This window comes from Marmota flaviventris, chromosome 13, assembly GCF_047511675.1.
Source record: "Marmota flaviventris isolate mMarFla1 chromosome 13, mMarFla1.hap1, whole genome shotgun sequence".
Classification (NCBI taxonomy): Eukaryota; Metazoa; Chordata; class Mammalia; order Rodentia; family Sciuridae; genus Marmota; species Marmota flaviventris.
In genome coordinates, this window is record NC_092510.1 from 39,657,111 (window position 1) to 39,675,541 (window position 18,431).

At 38.6% G+C, this 18,431-nt stretch overlaps 1 protein-coding gene across 2 annotated transcripts in view; it reads right to left on the reverse strand.

The window, feature by feature from the left end:
- Glis3 (GLIS family zinc finger 3) overlaps positions 1–18,431 on the reverse strand; it is a 419,818-nt gene that overhangs the window by 14,431 nt on the left and 386,956 nt on the right. For both annotated transcript variants that reach the window (XM_071600430.1, XM_027943102.2), the window contains exon 8: positions 8,188–8,363. In XM_071600430.1, coding sequence (XP_071456531.1) covers positions 8,188–8,363 — 176 coding nt within the window. The remainder of the gene's footprint in view (positions 1–8,187; positions 8,364–18,431) is intronic.

Sequence of the window (18,431 nt, forward strand, 5' to 3'; positions counted from 1 at the left end):
GTTTTTTTTTCTGTTTTATTAACATAGTGGCCTCAAAACCAATCACCTAGATGATCCTGACGTGGGGTTTTTATTTGTCCCCTTTATTTTAAGAAAACTTCACCCATAATTCTTCACAATTTTTTTCTTTGGAACTCTCAATTGTTTATCATATTTATAAAGAAAATTCCAATTAAAAATATAAGAATTTCAAGACACAGGTTACCCTTAACACATTTAGCCCCAAAGAGTTCAACAGAACCCCTAAAATAGAGTTATAAGAAAAAAAAATTTGATTTTTAAGAGTTCCACTCACTAAATGAGCTTTAGGTATAAGAATATTTCTTTCTGAAAAAAATACCTTTACTTCCTCAAAAGGCTGAAAATGTTCTAAATATCTAATGATGTTCATTAAACACTTATCCATAAGTGTTTTTAAATGACAGAGAAGTCACAATAGTCAATGAAATGGGGATTTTTTTCTGGATAATTCCTTCTCTTCAATAAAATTTTGAGAAAACAAACTACTATGCTCCAAGTGGTACGGCTTGACTGAAGGGTGAAAGAGCAGGTATATTACTTAATAGAAAATACAAAAAAATCACAAGTTATAGTTCCTGTCATTTAACCCCTATTGTTATTCTGTTATTCAAACTTCTTTTATTTTTATTTATTTATTTATTTTTTTTAAAGAGAGAGAGAGAGAGAGAGAGAGAATTTTTTAATATTTCTTTTTTAGTTCTCGGCAAACACAACATCTTTGTTTGTATGTGGTGTTGAGGATCGAACCCGGGCCGCACACATCCCAGGCGTGAGCCACATCCCCAGTCTCTCAAACTTCTTTTAGTTCAATGAAAATGTAAAGATGTTCAATCATGTTACTAAGAAAAATTAAAATAACTGACCAATCTTTGCTGTACACATTGACAACAATTAAAATACCAGGCAGTGTGAGAAAATGGACACTCCAATTTACTGATGGTTGGAGTCTAAATTTTCATTGCCTCTGTAAAGAAACACGTGGCGGTATCTATCCAACTTGAAACTGTGCATATCCATTAATCCTGCAATGTCTCTTCAGAAACGTTTCCTGAGAAAATGTGCAAAGGGTTATGTTTGCGTGTTTATGTAAATACACATACACAAACATATACATAAGAAAACAGAACAGTGCTAGAAAAAGAAGAAAATGAAAATATATAAATGTCTAATAACCGGAGACTATTTTAAAAAGATGATGACATATTTCTGGTAGAAATACAGAATGGGGGGAGAAGGAGTACATCTATGTACATTGATTGACTTGGAAGGCAAAAGCATGTATTTTACAAAGTTAGTATAAAAAACAAAAATATAGAATGTGAGGCTATTTTTATAACATAAGATTTACATATACACATATTCATTTTGTTTCTATAAGCATTAAAAAGATGCCAAAGAATGCTCACGGATCTCTTAACAGTCATTACCTTTGGGCAGTAGAATTGGGGTAAGAATAAGGATGGGAGGGGACTTCAATTCTTTATAAACTTAAGTCCTATAAGGACTTTAAAAAAAGATCAGGTAAAATTTTTTCTTTATAATTTAACAAGTCAGTAAGTATTTCTAAATTATAGTTAAGAACTATGCTAAGAGTTCAGAAACCCAGGTTTGTTGATTTAGTAATCAGGCTTCCAAAGTTTTCCCAGCATACATTACTTGCAAAAACATTGCACATGTTACATAACCCCAAATTGGTCATATTATCTCTGAAGAGATTACCAAAAGTGGAGATTGTGACATGTTCAAGGTGACAGAGTCAGGAAAACTGAGTTGTACAAAAAAGTAGAGCCAAGAAGTTTGGAGGGAGGCACATGGATCTCAACTGGAATCCATTATGTAACCTAATAGTTGTAAATGTTTTGAAAACAAAATGCTTTTCAAGCAAGGGACCTGGGAATCCCTCAAAATATCCCTTCCACGTGACGCTGCCCAGAATTGCACTACTGGACACATAGCAAGAACCCTCAGGGGTCCTCCTAAATTGAAAACATTCACGAGAAGGAATCCCGTATCAAATATGCCCTAATGAGCAAGTTATCATCAGATCATCCCGGATTTCCTTTAGACAGAGTGTCAGACAGTTGATCAAGAGGGGAACAGGCAGAAATGCCCAGAGAAAAGAAGGACCCTGAAAACTCCAGTATAAGGCACAATTTTGCCAAGGGCTGGCTCCACCAATCTGAATAAGCAGGCATGATCAAAAATCCTCCTTTTCCTCTTTCTCTTCTATTCATTCACATGTGTCAAGCAAACATTTATTAAGCACTTACTGTGTGAAAAGTACTGTGCATGGATGCACTCCCTGTGCTGAGGAAACATAGGATTTAACAATGGTTAGTTGCTTCAATCATCTTAACATCCCTATTGATCAAATATGGCACATTAATTTGGTGAATTTAATGTGTGTATGTGTGCATGCACATGCTCATGCATGCACACACACATCTGTGTTTAGATGTTCAAACTCTATTATACACACACACACACACACATCTGTGTTCAGATGTTCAGACTCTACTATACATATTATACACACACACACACACACACACATACACACACACACATTATTCACAGTTCAGTTATTTCCATAACCTATTATTCATTCAAACAGCTCCTCTGGTTAAAATGACCATCCTACACTCCTCCCACAAAACCTAACCTGTTGAGATGCCTACCGCACCCTGCATACACACCTAAATTTAACTTTTGTTTTTTAGACTTCGCACCCTGTCAGAATTTATCAAGTACTACTTATGTAAAACTGTTCTTGGGGTAATTTTGTAGTAATTAAGTATGTGAGAGTAATTAAGGAGTTCTCTGAATGTAATCATCAATCCCTAGTACTATATAGGCATTAATAACATCAGGGCTGATACTGAAAATTATTCCTGATTATGACTGCTGATGATAACATCCGAGTACCATGAAGAGCACTCACTGGCTCATTTCTTTTGTGAATGTCACAACTTTCTCAGTGAAGACTAGGGCACTGTTGATTTTTAAGTAATTACATGTGCCTTCTTGAGATTTCAAGAAGTTGTGACACGCTCAGGTTCTAAGCAATACAACTTCTAGACTTACTACTTTATTATTTCACAATCTTGCATATATGCAGTTGTGACTAAATTTCCTGTGGAGGGGAGTATGTTTATTGTCTTTAAAATTTGCCTTTAAAAAATAACCTTTAAAGGTTTAACACTATAAACCCCCAGCAATGAGATCAGTCATGGCAGGAACCCAAAGAGCTCTTCCTGGAAAATGCTGCTGCACAATCACTGTGAGTAAACAGCCACCGGAGGAAGAAGTTAGTTAAACTCCTACCTGCCACCTCATTTCCATTTAAATATCAGAGCTCTGCAATTTGATTTCTATAGTTTGAAAGATGCTTTGGTTCTTTGGTAGGACAAGCCATTTACAACGCCCGTTTTATTCTTAGAGGCCTGTTGGTGGTTGGAAACCCTTTGTTTCCCCACACAGTCAATTTGAACTGGGTTGACAAGCTTACAGCTCCATACTGAGGTAGGAAAATGCCACCATTGTCTGGAAGCTGACTGGCCTGCTTCTTTGGGGCCCACAGGCAGGGCATGCTTTAAATCATGAAAAAGATAGCTTAAAAACCACAGGAGCTGTGAGCAACAGAGCAGGCTCCCCACTTCCCACTGCCCCTGTGTTGATCTCAAACAGCCTGGGCTAAGGAGGTAGCCTCATGGTGTTTTCCTAATGAAATCTAATAACTGGAGCATGGATGATGGAAATCTTTGTGTTGGCAACTAGAAACTCTACAAGGGTGAAAATAAAAGCAAGCAGCGGAAACCCGAGAGAAACCTACGACAATGGAGAAGGTGGGCATAAAATGGGGCAGAACCCCTCAAAAGAGCACTGATTTCCAAAAGGAGGTATCATTAAATCTTGTTTGCCTTTCCCCACTTGGCCTATGCAAAGAACTACTATCTTCAAAACCCTATTCAAGTGTCACCTCTACAAACCCTTCTCTGACACCTTCCTCTGAACACACCAGGTGCCTTCTACTACTGCATGTATCACAGTACACTGATTAAATGACATTCATGTTTGCCTGGCACATAGAAGATGACCAGCAAACACTTTCTGAACTGAACTTGGCCTCTCCTTGATAGACCCCCAAAGCTGGAAGTTTGTGAAAATGCTCTTCTAGGAATTCCCATGGCATTTGAACAACCTGGAGTGAATAGGGGATTTAAAAAGAAATTAGCCATTAGGACCATAACAAAATGTACAAATATCAACTCTCAGGCAACTAATCCAAGCAAAATTCTGAAGCTTGCCTGGGCAAGAGAATTGTCCTAACAAGAAAGAAAAGACCAGAGAACAAGTTTACATCTTTATGTTTACATCTAAAATAAAGGACTAAAGCATACTAAGGAGTTGCCTTAGAGATAGCACCCAAACAGAGACCTGTAAATGCTATCAGCATGCAAACTTTAAAAAGAAAGAACACCTTATCCACCTTACTTATGAAGACAATATGAGTGGATGGAGTGGATGCAGAATCAATAAAGCCAAGGTGACAGAACTTGATAAAGCAATGCTGTTCATCTTTTCAAAGTATATTTTTCACAAAATGCCTCTTCCTAAAAATATAACTTGAGCCCACAATGCCTAAGTTTCAGTAAAAATTAGTGACATGACTTAATAAAAACTCAGCAGATCTCATTTTCTTCTCATCTGTAAGATCAAAGCCTTCTGAGTTATCATCTTCATGGCTCTAGATAATGCAACAGCATCTACATACAGGCATCTACATTTCCATGTGGACAAATGTAAGTGAATATTTCTTTTGGTGTGCCTTTGACTTAGGAACACACTGAATAACAATGTGGCTTGGAAATGCAGACCCCTAGTTAAAGCTGCCTATATACTTTGCCAAAGTGGTCATGCCTACACATTTTATATTCTTACAGGTCTTAGTTCCCATCTCTAAAAATACAGTGATGACATTTCCCCCTGACCTCTACCTACTGCAAGGAGGACAGAGGAGATGGGGTGATGATGCTCATTAAAGCCATGAACATCTTGAAAGACAGAACACACACTCACTATAGCTACTGGGTTAGAAACCCTGACACTGCTTGGACTTTAAAAATTGAGTCTTCTAGGGGATGAAGTTCCCTGTCACCAGGCTGTTGTATAACTTCAAACAGCAAACGTGTCCAACAAAAGAGGAAAGGCCTGGACAAATAAACACAATTCACTAAGAAGAGCTCCTCACCCCACTGGGCATAATGGTGTACATCTGTGATCCCAGCAACTTGAGAGGCTGAGGCAGGAGGATTGCCAGTTAAGGCCAGCCTCAGCAATTTAGGTATCCTCATCCCCAGTACTGTAACACCTACTTGAAAAACAGTCGATTAATTCTCTCCTTATTCTACAGTAACTGATGAGAAATGCTGTGACTACAAAGTTCCAGAAAAATATTTCAGAGGGGCTGGGATTGTGGCTCAGCGGTAGAGTGTTCACCTAGCACGTGCGAGGCCCTAGGTTCGATCTTCAGCACCATATAAAAATAAATAAAGTAAAGGTATTGTATCCAACTACAACTAAAAAACAAATATTTAAAAAGTAAAAAATAAAAAAAAATATTTCAGAAAAATGCTTGGAGGAGGGAGTGGAGGCAACATCTAGATCCCTACCTCTCACATCCCTGCGGTGGCCTAGGGGCTAATACACGGGCATTCTGTTTGCAAGTTCATCACAAAGGCCATCTGCCTATTTTCCTGAAGAAAACTGGTAAAGTCATAATTTACCAATTTGCCAAACTATATCCTGAATCTAATTTAGGGCTGATGTTAGCAATTTCTCATTGACTATGAGAATTTTAACAAGCAAAAGAATGAAAGAAAAAAGAAAAGAGAGCCAACAACTTCAAATTGACAATGTATTCATCCATTATTTAACTAAAAATTGGAAATGTGGAAAAAGTATTTTGCCAAAATGATAGGGTAGATCTCATTTTCTGTGTCCTCTTATTTCATTATTCATTTGTTGAATGAGAAAGTGTCAATTACTTATTCAGTAAATATTTATTGAATCCCTACTTTACACCAAGTATTATGCTTGCCCTGGAGCTACAAACATAATCCCTGTTCTCAAAAAGCCTAATAAAGAAAAGGAAGGGAACAGAAGGAAGATAATTAAATTAAATAAGCTCCTACTCTGTGTCTGGTGTTTTTCTTAACAAATTCTCCTAAGAACCAATGAAAGGAGGTGGATGAAACTCTCTCCACTTAGGGAATGTGAACTGAGGCACAATGATTTGCATGGAGTCACACAGTTTTATAATTGACTGGTAATTTGCATTCAATTTGGTCTAATTCCAAAACATCTTTAGAAAGACAGACAGAAAGAAAAAAAAAAAGATACCCATTATCCTGCCACCCTGATGCAGAAACTCTTAATATTTCAATGAATTTCTTTCCAATTTTTTTTTCTACACATAGGTCAATCTTTAAGTTTTTAAAAATTTATTTCACAGTTATAATCAAAGCACGTTACACTGCATTTCATTGGAACTGTGACACCATGGACTGTGAAATGCTCCATTATTCTATATTGCAAAAGAAAGAAAAATCACTACCAATTATATGATGCCACTGATTGTGAGGTGTGTCCAGATTTCAGCAGTGCGAAAATGTGAAAGCCAAAAAGCATGTCTTAGAGTCAGTGACCCGTTCGGGAATCTACAGAGCCCACATCCATGCTGCCCACCTTCTGCCTGGAGTGGGGCAGGAAGCAGGCTCTGTTTACCATTCTTACAGATATCTTGCCTTGTGCATAGCAGGTACTCAAAGAAATACTTCTTGGACAAAGAAGTATACGACTAAAGCTTGAAAAGAAATGTTTAGAAAAAAGGTTAAAAACTATCATAGGCCTGAGGAATGTTGAAAGTCTAAGTTGTACTGGGGAACTATGGATTTGTGGGGCTACACTGGAGAAGTGGGGAAAGGGAGAGATGGATGGAACTCTGCACCAGAGCCCAAGGACCTGGCTTTTCAATGACTTTTCTTCCCACAGGTGGCCACTGTCTTTACATTGCCTCCTCTTTATTGCTTAGGCCTCTACTTTGGGATGCTTATCCAAGTTTAGCTCTACAATTTGGCTTGCTTCTGCCATCTTGGGAAATCACTCTTTCAAACTCAGTCTGAACACTGATTCAGGTTGGTTCGGGGATCCATTAATTTCAAGTAATAATGAAAATGGAGCAAATTCAGGAAATAGCCAGTGTCTTTTCTGCTTATATCGAAGGTCTGACTGCTCCAAGAACTAACAGATATTGATAGTCTGAGGCTATACAATGGAGCATTTCAGCATTCTAAGCAAGTTCACTAGAATATGTGCCTGAATTGACAAAATGGGTTTAAATTTAAAAAAAAAAATTAAGCCAGACTTCTTTCTCCATGCACGTTCCTCATCGAGATCAGCCCACTTGAAAACACTGTGATTTCCTAAATCCTTACTCCTTTTCTTCCTTCACGTACCTAACACCTATCTGTGTCTTCTCTTTATCTGTGTGTCTCCCCAAGAGATATGACAATGGTCCGGAAATTCTGCCCTCAGAATTTTACTCATAGATAAGTAAATTACAACAAAGAGTGAAGAGAACTTCTAGTAGACAGATGCAGATGAGCTGCCATCAGTTCAGAACCAGAAGAAATTAAATCAGCTGTGGGACAAGAAAAGGCTTCAGGGTGGAGGTGTCATTTCATCTGGGCTTGAAGGATGAGAGGATCTGGCTTAATGGGGCTGAGGACAAAGACCCAGCAGAGAAGGCAGGTGTGGCACCGACTCCCATGGTCTTCTTTCACATGGGCTGTTTATTATTTAGGAACAGACGCAGTTGCCTGAGTCTGTGCTTGAGCGCTGGGTCCAGGCAACAGCGTCCTCTTCCAGTTTGCCCTGGGCTGACCAGTGTAGGGTGTCATAAGTTATGTCATCTTAGAGTCGAAGCCAGGAAAATAATATAAGATTTCACGCCTATTAAGTGTGAAATTTTAGAGGAAAATTCTAAAAGCTTAAGTCCGATGTATAACAATATCTGAAACCTGTAACTGGTAACTAAGACACTTGATTAAAAGCAAGAGCACAACAGCACTTTTCAGTACTTAGAGGATTGCTGCTCCCGCTTACCATGGACGTGGATACCATTTGGTTGAAAAGAAGAGTTCGTCTCTGGCTGATAGGACTTCAGGTGTGAACCTGATGGTTGCTGGGTGTGGGGAGGCTGTGTTCTCTGCAGTATTGAGGAAGGAGCCGGAACTCTCCGGGGGCTGATGTGGTGAGGAGATGGAGCAGAAGGTACAAACCTGAGAAAACAATTATAAAGGGCAACATGAAGGACACAAAATAGCAAAGGCAGACAAACCTGCCAAAGCCAAGTCTGACCCTGGCTCTGGCCCTGCACAAGTGTAACAACCAGCCCTTTAAACCAACCTTCAGGACTCTTCTCTCTCCCCTTTAGCCACTGAGTTCTTAATTGAGATATTGAGGGAATAAAAGATACCAACAAAGAAAAACCTAGTCACAGTTTAGGTTTGTCAAGCTTCTTAAGCTGCGTTTCAAATACCCTGGGTTTGGTGAAATGCAAAGCACATCTTTTGCCAGGCCCTCTTTCTGCTAATTTTTAAATCCTCTTGCCTAATTTTAGGGATCTTTGGGGGAAATTTGATCCTTATGTTTCTGAATCATTTACACTTAGCTCATAAACATTTTGTTTTGTAAGACATATCTGAGGTCCAAGAAGTGTTACAAGTCCTTATTATGACCCTCTCTGATCCTATTCTCTTTAAACAATACATTTTCTTTTGCCAAAAATAAATTAACTTAAACCTCAAAGGTCAAGTATGATTTGAAACCCAGAACTCAAGAGGTATACATGAGTTCTGTGCTTGGCAAAAAACATTCCTGAGGTTGTAGCAGAAACACCATGTAGGACATCTTTTGTAGTAACGTGTGCCAATCACAAGACTGTTGGCTTTGGGGAGGAGTTGTAATGGTGTTTAAATGAGGTGAAATCTCCACATAACCAGGGATTTAAAAAAATGGATGAGTACAGATTGATCTTCCAATTTTAAGGGACAACTGATAAGATCTGACTCACTAGGTTTAAAATGACAGTGTATTTTTTCCTAACACTGAAGAAGGTACACTTGTGAAAATAATGTTAAAGTTGGGCAATGTCCATAGAAAACTGAAATGATCAACTTGCCAGTTTGGTAGGGGACTGGCACAAGCATGGGGAAGAAAGGAGAGAGTCTGTTAATGCAGTGAAATACAGCCGCAAAATTATTTTGGGAAAAACTATACTAGCAATGAGTTGTTTAGTCTCCATCTCCAAAAAATAAAATAAAAAAAGTCCATTAAGCTGAAAACTTTAAATCATCTCTTTTTTGTACAGGCTTTGTTTTTTCACTAACACATATAAGTCACCATCTGTTTATATCACTTATTTCACAGGAACAAATAAATCCACTTGGTTGGGCTTTTGTGTAGTGCCATAGATGATAAAAAAGGGAGATGAACAAGTATATAAAGTAACTTGAACCTTCTGAACCGGAATATCTAATAAGACATTTGTATTGCAGCAGTAAGAAAGCATGGGACAAAATGCTAGGTTCTTTTTGCCTTTCCCCCGAGAGATGTGATGAGTCTATGTTAAAAAGAGCGATGTAGAAACCAAAAGCAGAGATGTGGACTCATTAACCTCGGGAACAAAGGAGTCAGGGGAGGCTCAAGTAAACCAGCTGAGGTAGGAAGCCTGCTAATCCATCATTTAGGTTTTCACTCTACCAAAAGAGAATAGTCACCGAGTATCCTGTGCTGTGTAAATATCAATTTTTCTAGGCATATCATCTTAATTGGAATTACCCTGAAAAGATGTGTGGAATGGTCCTGAGAGAAAAAAGACAGCAAACCAATTCTGACACTGCCTGAGAACATCCAGCAAACCGCACAGGCCTGGATTTCTTATATGGAGGCTATTTTCGGGGGTCCTGAGTGTGTTCACACGTCGATCTACAGTTGTGGGAGAGGAAGGATAGACTGTGGAATCAAGACTTTAGGGGCAGAGGGAGTCTACATTACTACTCAATCCTGGAATCTCCTGGTCCTTCAAGATCCCCAGGGATGGAGAGGGGGATGATTTGAATTGCAAGACAACCTATGTCACTATCAAATTGTCATCTTTGATGTCTCAATTTTGGTTTTTTTTGGGAAAGGGAGAAAGAGCTTCTGATTGGCTTTCTAGTCCTATTTCCTCATTTTAGAATAAAAGCAGCAAGGCACAGAGGGTTTTTTTTTTTTTTTTTTTTTGCCTTTTCTTCTGCTACTCTCTTCATGTTGAGGACCGATGGAGCAGACAGATGTGTGGACAGGCACGTCAGCAGGCTTTGGGAAACACGACCTGCCATCATCTGTCTGATGCAGGAGAACAGTTTTGTTTCACAACCCCCCATACCCATAGCACAATAAGACTGACTCACAAACATGGGTTTGTTTAACAGAGTAGAAAATATGGACAAAGAAGAGAAAGGAGGCAAAGATTCTCACAATATAAAAATCTATAAAATATTATACTTTCAGGATTTGGGGAATTTTATGGACAAAGGGTAAATTAGGATTAGTAGCTATAAAAAGCAGAAATACTTAGCCAACCAAAAGAATAGAATCCATCTCAACATTTTAGGAATCATTTACAATGTATGTTCCATATTTACATGTAGATCATATATGTGTGTGTGTTTATGATTTTATATAATTACATACTTATTACAAATTATTCTTACCTATTCATTCATATAGGTTCCAAAAACTGGCCATTATGTCTTATTGACCAAATGTTACTCAACCAAATGACAACACTGAGTACAGGGGAAAATGTGGTTAGGTACACAATAAGGTTTTAACACTGCTATTGCAGAGAACTGGGAAATAAAATATTATGTCTTCCACTGATTCTACACGTTGCCTTTTGCAATTCAGACTGGATTTTCCTGTTTTTCAAACAAATGAGATTATATGATACAAAGTTAACATAATTTCAAGATATAGTGTAGCCCCGCATAACGTATTAATGAAATTTCAACATAAGGTATTCTCAGTGAAATAAATGTACACATAAAGGAGGCTTTGGTTTGGAAAAAAATTAAGTACACAAATTTTAACTTCTACATCTACAGAGAAATGAAGTGTGACAAGAAGTGATCACTGTTTTTCAGAGAATTTTGTTAGGAACCAGGAAGTATGAATGTGACTTCTTCACTAATAAGTCCAGCATCAAAAGAGAGTGCATATAAATAGGACAGATTTGAAGCACAGCAGATAAAATCAATTTTGTTAATGCCTAAAACGCTATGTGGTATTTTACTGAAAAACTCTCATGACCTATTAATTTAATTTTCATAAACTTGGTTACTTGTTTACTTGCTCATGTTAAAGCAGAAACAGTAAATTAAAATGTGAGGTAGGAGATACAATAAGAAAGCAGGTGAAACCCAGTCCTATTGCTAGAGGCGAGGCCCCTGGGAGCATCTAAAAAGAATCACAGACCACTCTTAGCAAGAGAGCTGTCAGAAAAGTGACTTCAAAAGCCAAAAGAACTTAAGACACTGGGTAGTTTTAGGCCATTTAATGCAAAAGCAAAAAACAAACATGCAGAAGCTCACTAAATGCTAACTTTTGTCACTGTGGTTCAAGGCGGCGGGGCCTCAGAACCCCACTTTCTAAGTGTCTGTACCGACTTTCCAACCTTGTATCTTCAACACATACCCAAATTCTTATGCTCTGAATATTCTCCTTCAAAATAGCTAAGGGAGGGCTTGTTTTTTAATGAAAAGAAGGTTGAATTAATTTTTGATGCCAAAATAAATTTAAAAATTTAATACAAGGATCGACTAAATTATTTCCAGTTTTTCCTCTATGGAATATCTCCTTCCCCAATGACATCAGGCCAAGGTGACATCACTCTAATTCATTCTTAGAGACAGAGTGTCCAAGAGCAGGAGAAAGGCCTTCTGAAATAATTTCTAGGTCCAGCCCTGTCTACCAGCTGTGGATCTGCAGTGGACATTTCAAAGATTTCCTTCCACAGAGTTTATTATTCTCTTCTTGAGCCTTTTACAGGTCCCTAAAATACATGATTGCTGTGTACAGAGGCACAACAGACTAGAGGAAAACATCACTGCTTACCAGAAACAGATCACACAAAAGCAAACCAGAGAACTGACTCAACCATTTCCACTCACTTGGTGGGGGAGTTTATAACCTTAGCATGAGCAATGGTTTGCCAAGAAGAAAGGCGGGTGGCGGTGGTGGGGCAGGGAATGGGGGGGTTGGTGATGGTAGGGAAGCAGGTTTGAAATGCTCATTTAAAAAAAAACAACTCTTGGGTAGAAGTATTTGAAAGGTTTCTACAAATATTTTTATCTGTGCGTCTCAAAAAATGGCTCAATGCTTTGGAGATTTACTTGGCTATGCTCCCTACTATGCCTTGCTCCCCTGCTTTCCCTGTGCCCCCCCTCTGCTATCCAGCTCCCCAATTTTGCAGTGGGGTGGGGTCACAATCAAAGTGGTTATCCTTCCTTGAAATGCAGAGCTTAATTCCAGACTATTTCACAGAACAGTAAGTTCCAGCTGAGATGAATATACCACTAAGGTTCACATGCAGAAGAAGTGCCAATGACAGAAGGGCCAGAAGTCAGGCCCACCTGGCTTGGATCCTGGCTCTGTCATTTACTAGCTAGGCAATCTTGAGTAAATCCCTTTACTCCTTCTAGCCTCGACTTCAAGTGTAAATATAAAGATATCCCAACTCTCACTGGGGATCGTAAAGTGTGAGATAATATTTATTAATTCATTTAAGAGATATGTACTGAGCATGGCTCTTGGCACTAAGGATCTAGCAACCAAGAACACATATGCCCACCATTGTGGCACTTATATTTTAGTGACAGAGCAATGAACACATTTAAGTAAGTTAACTATGTATTGGACTTGAGGAAATGAGTAATGTGAAAAAAAGTAAAGAAAATAAGTAATGTGAGTTAAGGGGTAGGGTGGATTATGAAGACTTGGAATTGGGAAGTCAGGGATATCAAAGTACATAAGACAATGAATGTCTGATAACTTTTGGGTGATCAAATACAAATTTATGGAATAATTGATCTAAATAGAGTGCACATTTAGGGGATCCCTGATATTAACCTGTGCAGTGCTTGACGGTGGTTCAGCACTGTATTAGAACATCTACAGAGTTCTTAAAATAAAAAAATTCTTAGGATTCTTTTTCTCCCAGGACTATTCAGACACAGGAACCAAGGCGCCAAGAATATAAAACCTTTGCTCTTCTTTATAATTTTGTAACTTGAGGCGCACAGGGAGTCTTGTTCTCAGGGAAGGGTCTAACTTCTTGGTACTGGATTTTTCGATGATGTGTACAGAGCTCACAAACACATACAGTCATGGAACACTCCAGCTGGAAGGGGACTGGAGTACAGACTTTTTTTTTGCATAAAAATAAAAGAGGTCCAGAGGGTGAAGTGAGTTGCCCAAAGTCGCAAAGTTAGTTCTCCAAATACCACTTTACCCCAGGAAGGTAAGAAAGATCTTTCCAGTGGAATGCTTAAAGCAAGCCAGAGGGGTGGGGTGAGAAAAGAATGGAGTAGGACTCCCAAGGCATCTGGTATTTTAACTCTTATTATGGGCTGGTAGAAAGGTATAACAGCAGCCTACTTCCTTTTAAAACAAATCTGTCAATGCAAGTGCTGCCAGTTTGCTTTGGTGAACTTGTTGAGTCCTGAACTGGGGTCTTTCATGCATGAGTTTGGCATATCCCTTTGTTCTTGCTAACCAGATAACTCCTTTTAGGTCAGGCTTTTTCCCTACCTGAAAGTTCAAAATATTTCTACGTCAATTTACAAGTTTATTTCTTTAAACAAAATTTACTAACAGATTGCAGTGCAGGTCAGGTACATGTCCTGAATAATGTCTTCTTCATCTGTGCTGTACCCACAAGCAGCTCTAGCCTGCAATGTGGGATATGTTTTAGCACTGCTGTGGGGGTTATCCCTTTGAAAAGAAGGAACTTATATGTTTACATGATCAATTAGATTAAATGTTGGTTGGCCTGAGTTTGGGATAGCTTTTCCCCACTTCTCTATGCCACCAGGGCTATAGACCTCCCAAAGAAGGGAGAATGCATTAGAACAGCTTGTTTCTTTGTATTCACACACAAAAATATTATTGATTTGCTGCCAGAGAGTAGAAATAATGGATACAAACTGGTCTAGGATGAATTTGGGGAGGGATTTTTTTATTTCCCCAAAGAATTGCAGGGTATCATCTGTGGTGGTTTTAAAATTCATCTGTGAAAACTAATCAATGAAAAATGGCTTTAGCAGTTGGCCGACTGCAGAGGGGGGAAAAGAATCCTTTTCAAAACTTAAAAAGAAAAGCACAGTTTTAAGGATTTCACATCTGATTTAACATCTAAAAAAACCCCCCAATGATAATACCCCACTTTGTACAGCCAGACAGCGCTCCATTTTAGTAGACTTTAGTGGTCTTTATAACGATTTATAAATCACTTCATGAATTCCTGGCTGACTCATCTGGGTGACTATAGTATCTACTTATACTTCCCTTCTGTCTCACAAAAGAGACACTTGGACACAGTTCAATCCAGATTTGTCCCCAAATGAATCACAGCACGTTACTGGGGGAACTGCAAATTGAATTCGGCTTCAGAGACAATCAAGACCAGCTTTTAGTAATGAAGAAATGGCCGCTGGGAAGTGTGGGTAATTGCAACACTGTCCATCTGGGCAAGACCAAAGCTGGCCAAGAGCTGTATGTCTGTCTGAGGACTCAGTCCAGAAACAGGCAAAGAGCCGAATCTGTCCTCTGGAATAGCTTAGTGTTTCTGTCTCCTTATGAGAGGCTTCGTATAATTCATCAGATTAGATAAAACCAAGACTCACAAATGATCACCTGAGCCTCCACTGAGCAGGATTAAATAAGGACTGTAAAGGTGGCTGCAGGTGATCATCAAGATGATCATCAAGAATTTTTAAAGGAGACTCCAGTATTAATCACAATGAGTGAGTGAGTGTTGAAATGAAAGGACAGAGCGCTTTGGAGGAAAGTTACCCCATTTGGGCATAGGAAGCAATCTGTATGTCAGGAAAACAAAGTCATCAATGCCCAAGGCACAGAAGTATTTTTTTCCCTAGTGAATGCTCTATTAGGACCCAGGATATTGCTATTCCCCTCACCCTGTGGCAATGAAAAGGAAGGAGAGGAGAACATTAGAGTATTATGTAGGAATGAGAGCTGAAGTTTTCTGGAGTATCTTGACTACAGAACTGGCTGTGATTCCACTGTTTGTTTCAGACCCGATGTGATGGGGAGAGAGAAAAGAAAAGTTGGGTTCTGCCAAATTTTTGTTTTTCAAAAACCACCAACCAGAAGAAAGTTTATCCAGAGAGGTCTTAGACATTTGATATAAAATAAATTCTACTATTAAAAAAAAAGTTCTGCAATGATATCATCACTTGGGCCAGTATAAGTAGGCCAAATCAAGGGGAGTAATTCATGGCCCTGTGGCAAATGGAAGACTCTTTCTCTTGTTCAGGATGGTGTCAGACATAACGTTCAATCTGTTTTGCAACAGAATGCATTGGATGAGAGATAAACATTCATAAAAGAGTGTAATGGGAATGCCAGATGAGAACTGAGAAAAATTTAAGTGTTATTTCTGGCTAAACATGAGAACAGGAGGCATAGGTATACAAAAATGGACTATACCATGCCTTTTTGTGTTTTCAAAAAGCAAACACAGGTCTCTTTAAGACACCAGAAGAACTCTAAGAACCAACTTCAAACACAGTACTTCTGCCAAGTATGGTTAGGTGTCTTTGGAAGTCACTGCCAAATAAGGCTTCAAAAGTCAATATAATCTGTAAATTTTAAGAGAAACTAACTGGGTAGTGCCTTGGCAGCAATGACATGTGCTGTTTACATGTGTTCATTTTCCATTGTCAGATGTCAAGTTACTATTGTAGCAACAACAAAGGAAATTTTCTGCACCTGTCCTGAAGACAAGACTCAACATTTGACTGGAGAAATGAACTAGAGGAAACAGCATATATTAAAAGACTCCACAATCAGAGAAGGGTTCTTGACTCTTACAGATGGAAAGAGTATAAATCCCTGGATGTTTACTACCATCTTGTGTCTCCAGAACCTTATTCAGTAACCTGGGTAAATAAGTATTTAATAAATGTTCATTGCATTTTGAGCAATCTCGAAACTGTTGAGACTAGGAGGACTCTTGTTAATAAACTAACTGTGAGCTTTTGAAGGCCAGGGGCAGAATATTATAGTTTGGATGTGAGGTGTCCCTCATAAGCTCATGTGTGAGACAATGTAAGAAGATTTAGAAGAGAAATAATTGGGTTATGAGAGCTTTAATGGAATGAATCAGTGAATCAATCACCTGATAGGATTAATTGAGTGGTTATTGAAGGTGAGTAGGGTATGCCTGGAGGAGGATGGTCACTGGGGAGTGGCTTTGGGGTACACAATTATATTTGGCAACTGGAGATCTATTTGTCTGCTTTCTGTTCATCATATGAACTGCTTCCGTCCACCACACTCATCTGCTCTATGTTCAGCCTCATCTTTAGTCCTAAAGAATGGAGCTATGGACTGAGACCTCTGAAACCATGAGCCCCCAAATAAACTCTTCCTCTTCTACCGTTGTTCTGGTTGGGTCCTTTAGTCACAGCAATGAAAAAAAGCTGACTAAAACAACTGCCACTGAAGAATTACTATAGATTGTGCTCTGCCAGTTCCCAGCTTGATACCGACATAGACTGGCTTCAGACTTGGTACCAATTTGTGTCCAAGCACATGAAACATTTGCTCAGTTGGTGCAAATGTCCCTTTTGACATCATCATGTTTGTCCAGAGACCACAGTTTGTGCTTCTGAGAGGTGAACATCTTTTCAAGAGAATGGTCCTAATCATTTACTCTGAAGGGAAAAAATGACTAAATCAGTGAAATTTTTTTTTTCCATCTTAAAACTAAATAGAAAGCAATCAAAGATTTTTTTTCTCAGAAAAAGAAGCAAAAAAAGACTTATTCAAATAACTGTACCTCTTAGTTTCTGCTCACTTGACAGTCTCCTCACCACTAATAAATAGATAGTCCTTCAGTTACAAAGAGATAGTCTATTAGCAACTAAGTCTCCTGAACGTCCCTGGAAAAAGACCATGATTTCTAGATCATACTGTTAAAAAAGTAGTGGTTTTTCTTAGAATAGCCTGTTTTACATCAGAGAGAAGGCATTTTGGAATATGTTTGGAATATGTGGCTGTTGGGCTTTCGCTTAGCTCCATATGACTTGCTGGAGAAAAGAAACACACACTGATATGCTTGAATAATACTATGGCTTAGTGACACTACCACATACCATGGCTGTTTCATGCTAATGCATTACTGTAGAGGTTGCAAGAAAAGGAATTCCATTTTACCTCAATCCTTCCTTCTTACCGTCATGACTCACTTTCCTGACCAGAAGTCTAAGGGGACTAAAAAAACATTGTCTTGGGCTTACATGAGGTACAGTTTTTGGAATGTGGGAACAAAATAAAGATGGCTGATTTGGCTTTTCAGAGGTTGACTTCTCTGGCACTTACAAAATAGCTCCTTTTATAGACATCCTAATTAGCTGGGTTTTTTTTTTTTTGATGTGTGATTATAATTAAGCTAGAATCAATACATCAAATACAAATACACTGAAGAACCAATGTTTTTTTCAAAGTATGATTACATGGAAAATGATCTGGTGCAAAAAATATATTGGTACCACCAATCTAGCCTTTTGCTTGGTAGATTGGGCATGCAGGTTCACAGCAATGGTTCTGCTTTCCCAGGAAGTGATCTGAAGGAGAATGAACAGATGGAGGAATGATAATCATGTACTCAGGGTTATGATTCCTTTTCCAGAATAATAAGGAATCATAGGGGTAGTCCTCCCTACTATCCACATCCATTCATTCCACAGAATTCCTTAGATCCCCTTAGAAGCACTGAGGGTTACGAACAGGTGGTTGTCAAACTAGTGTCTATCTTCTGGGAGCTTCCTGTGTAGTGGAATAAAATCAAGTCAGTAAAAAAATAAAAAAATGCAATTTCAGGGGGTGAAATGTTAATGAAGAAAAACATAGAGCAAAGCTAAAGAACAGAGTGAAGTTAGAGAAGGAAAGTTTTAGAGAGTAGTCCAGAAAAGCTTCTCTGAAAGGCAACCCTTGAACCAACACCAGAAGTGAAAGCACAAGTCATGAAGTTCTGGTCAAAGAGCCTTTCAGGTTTC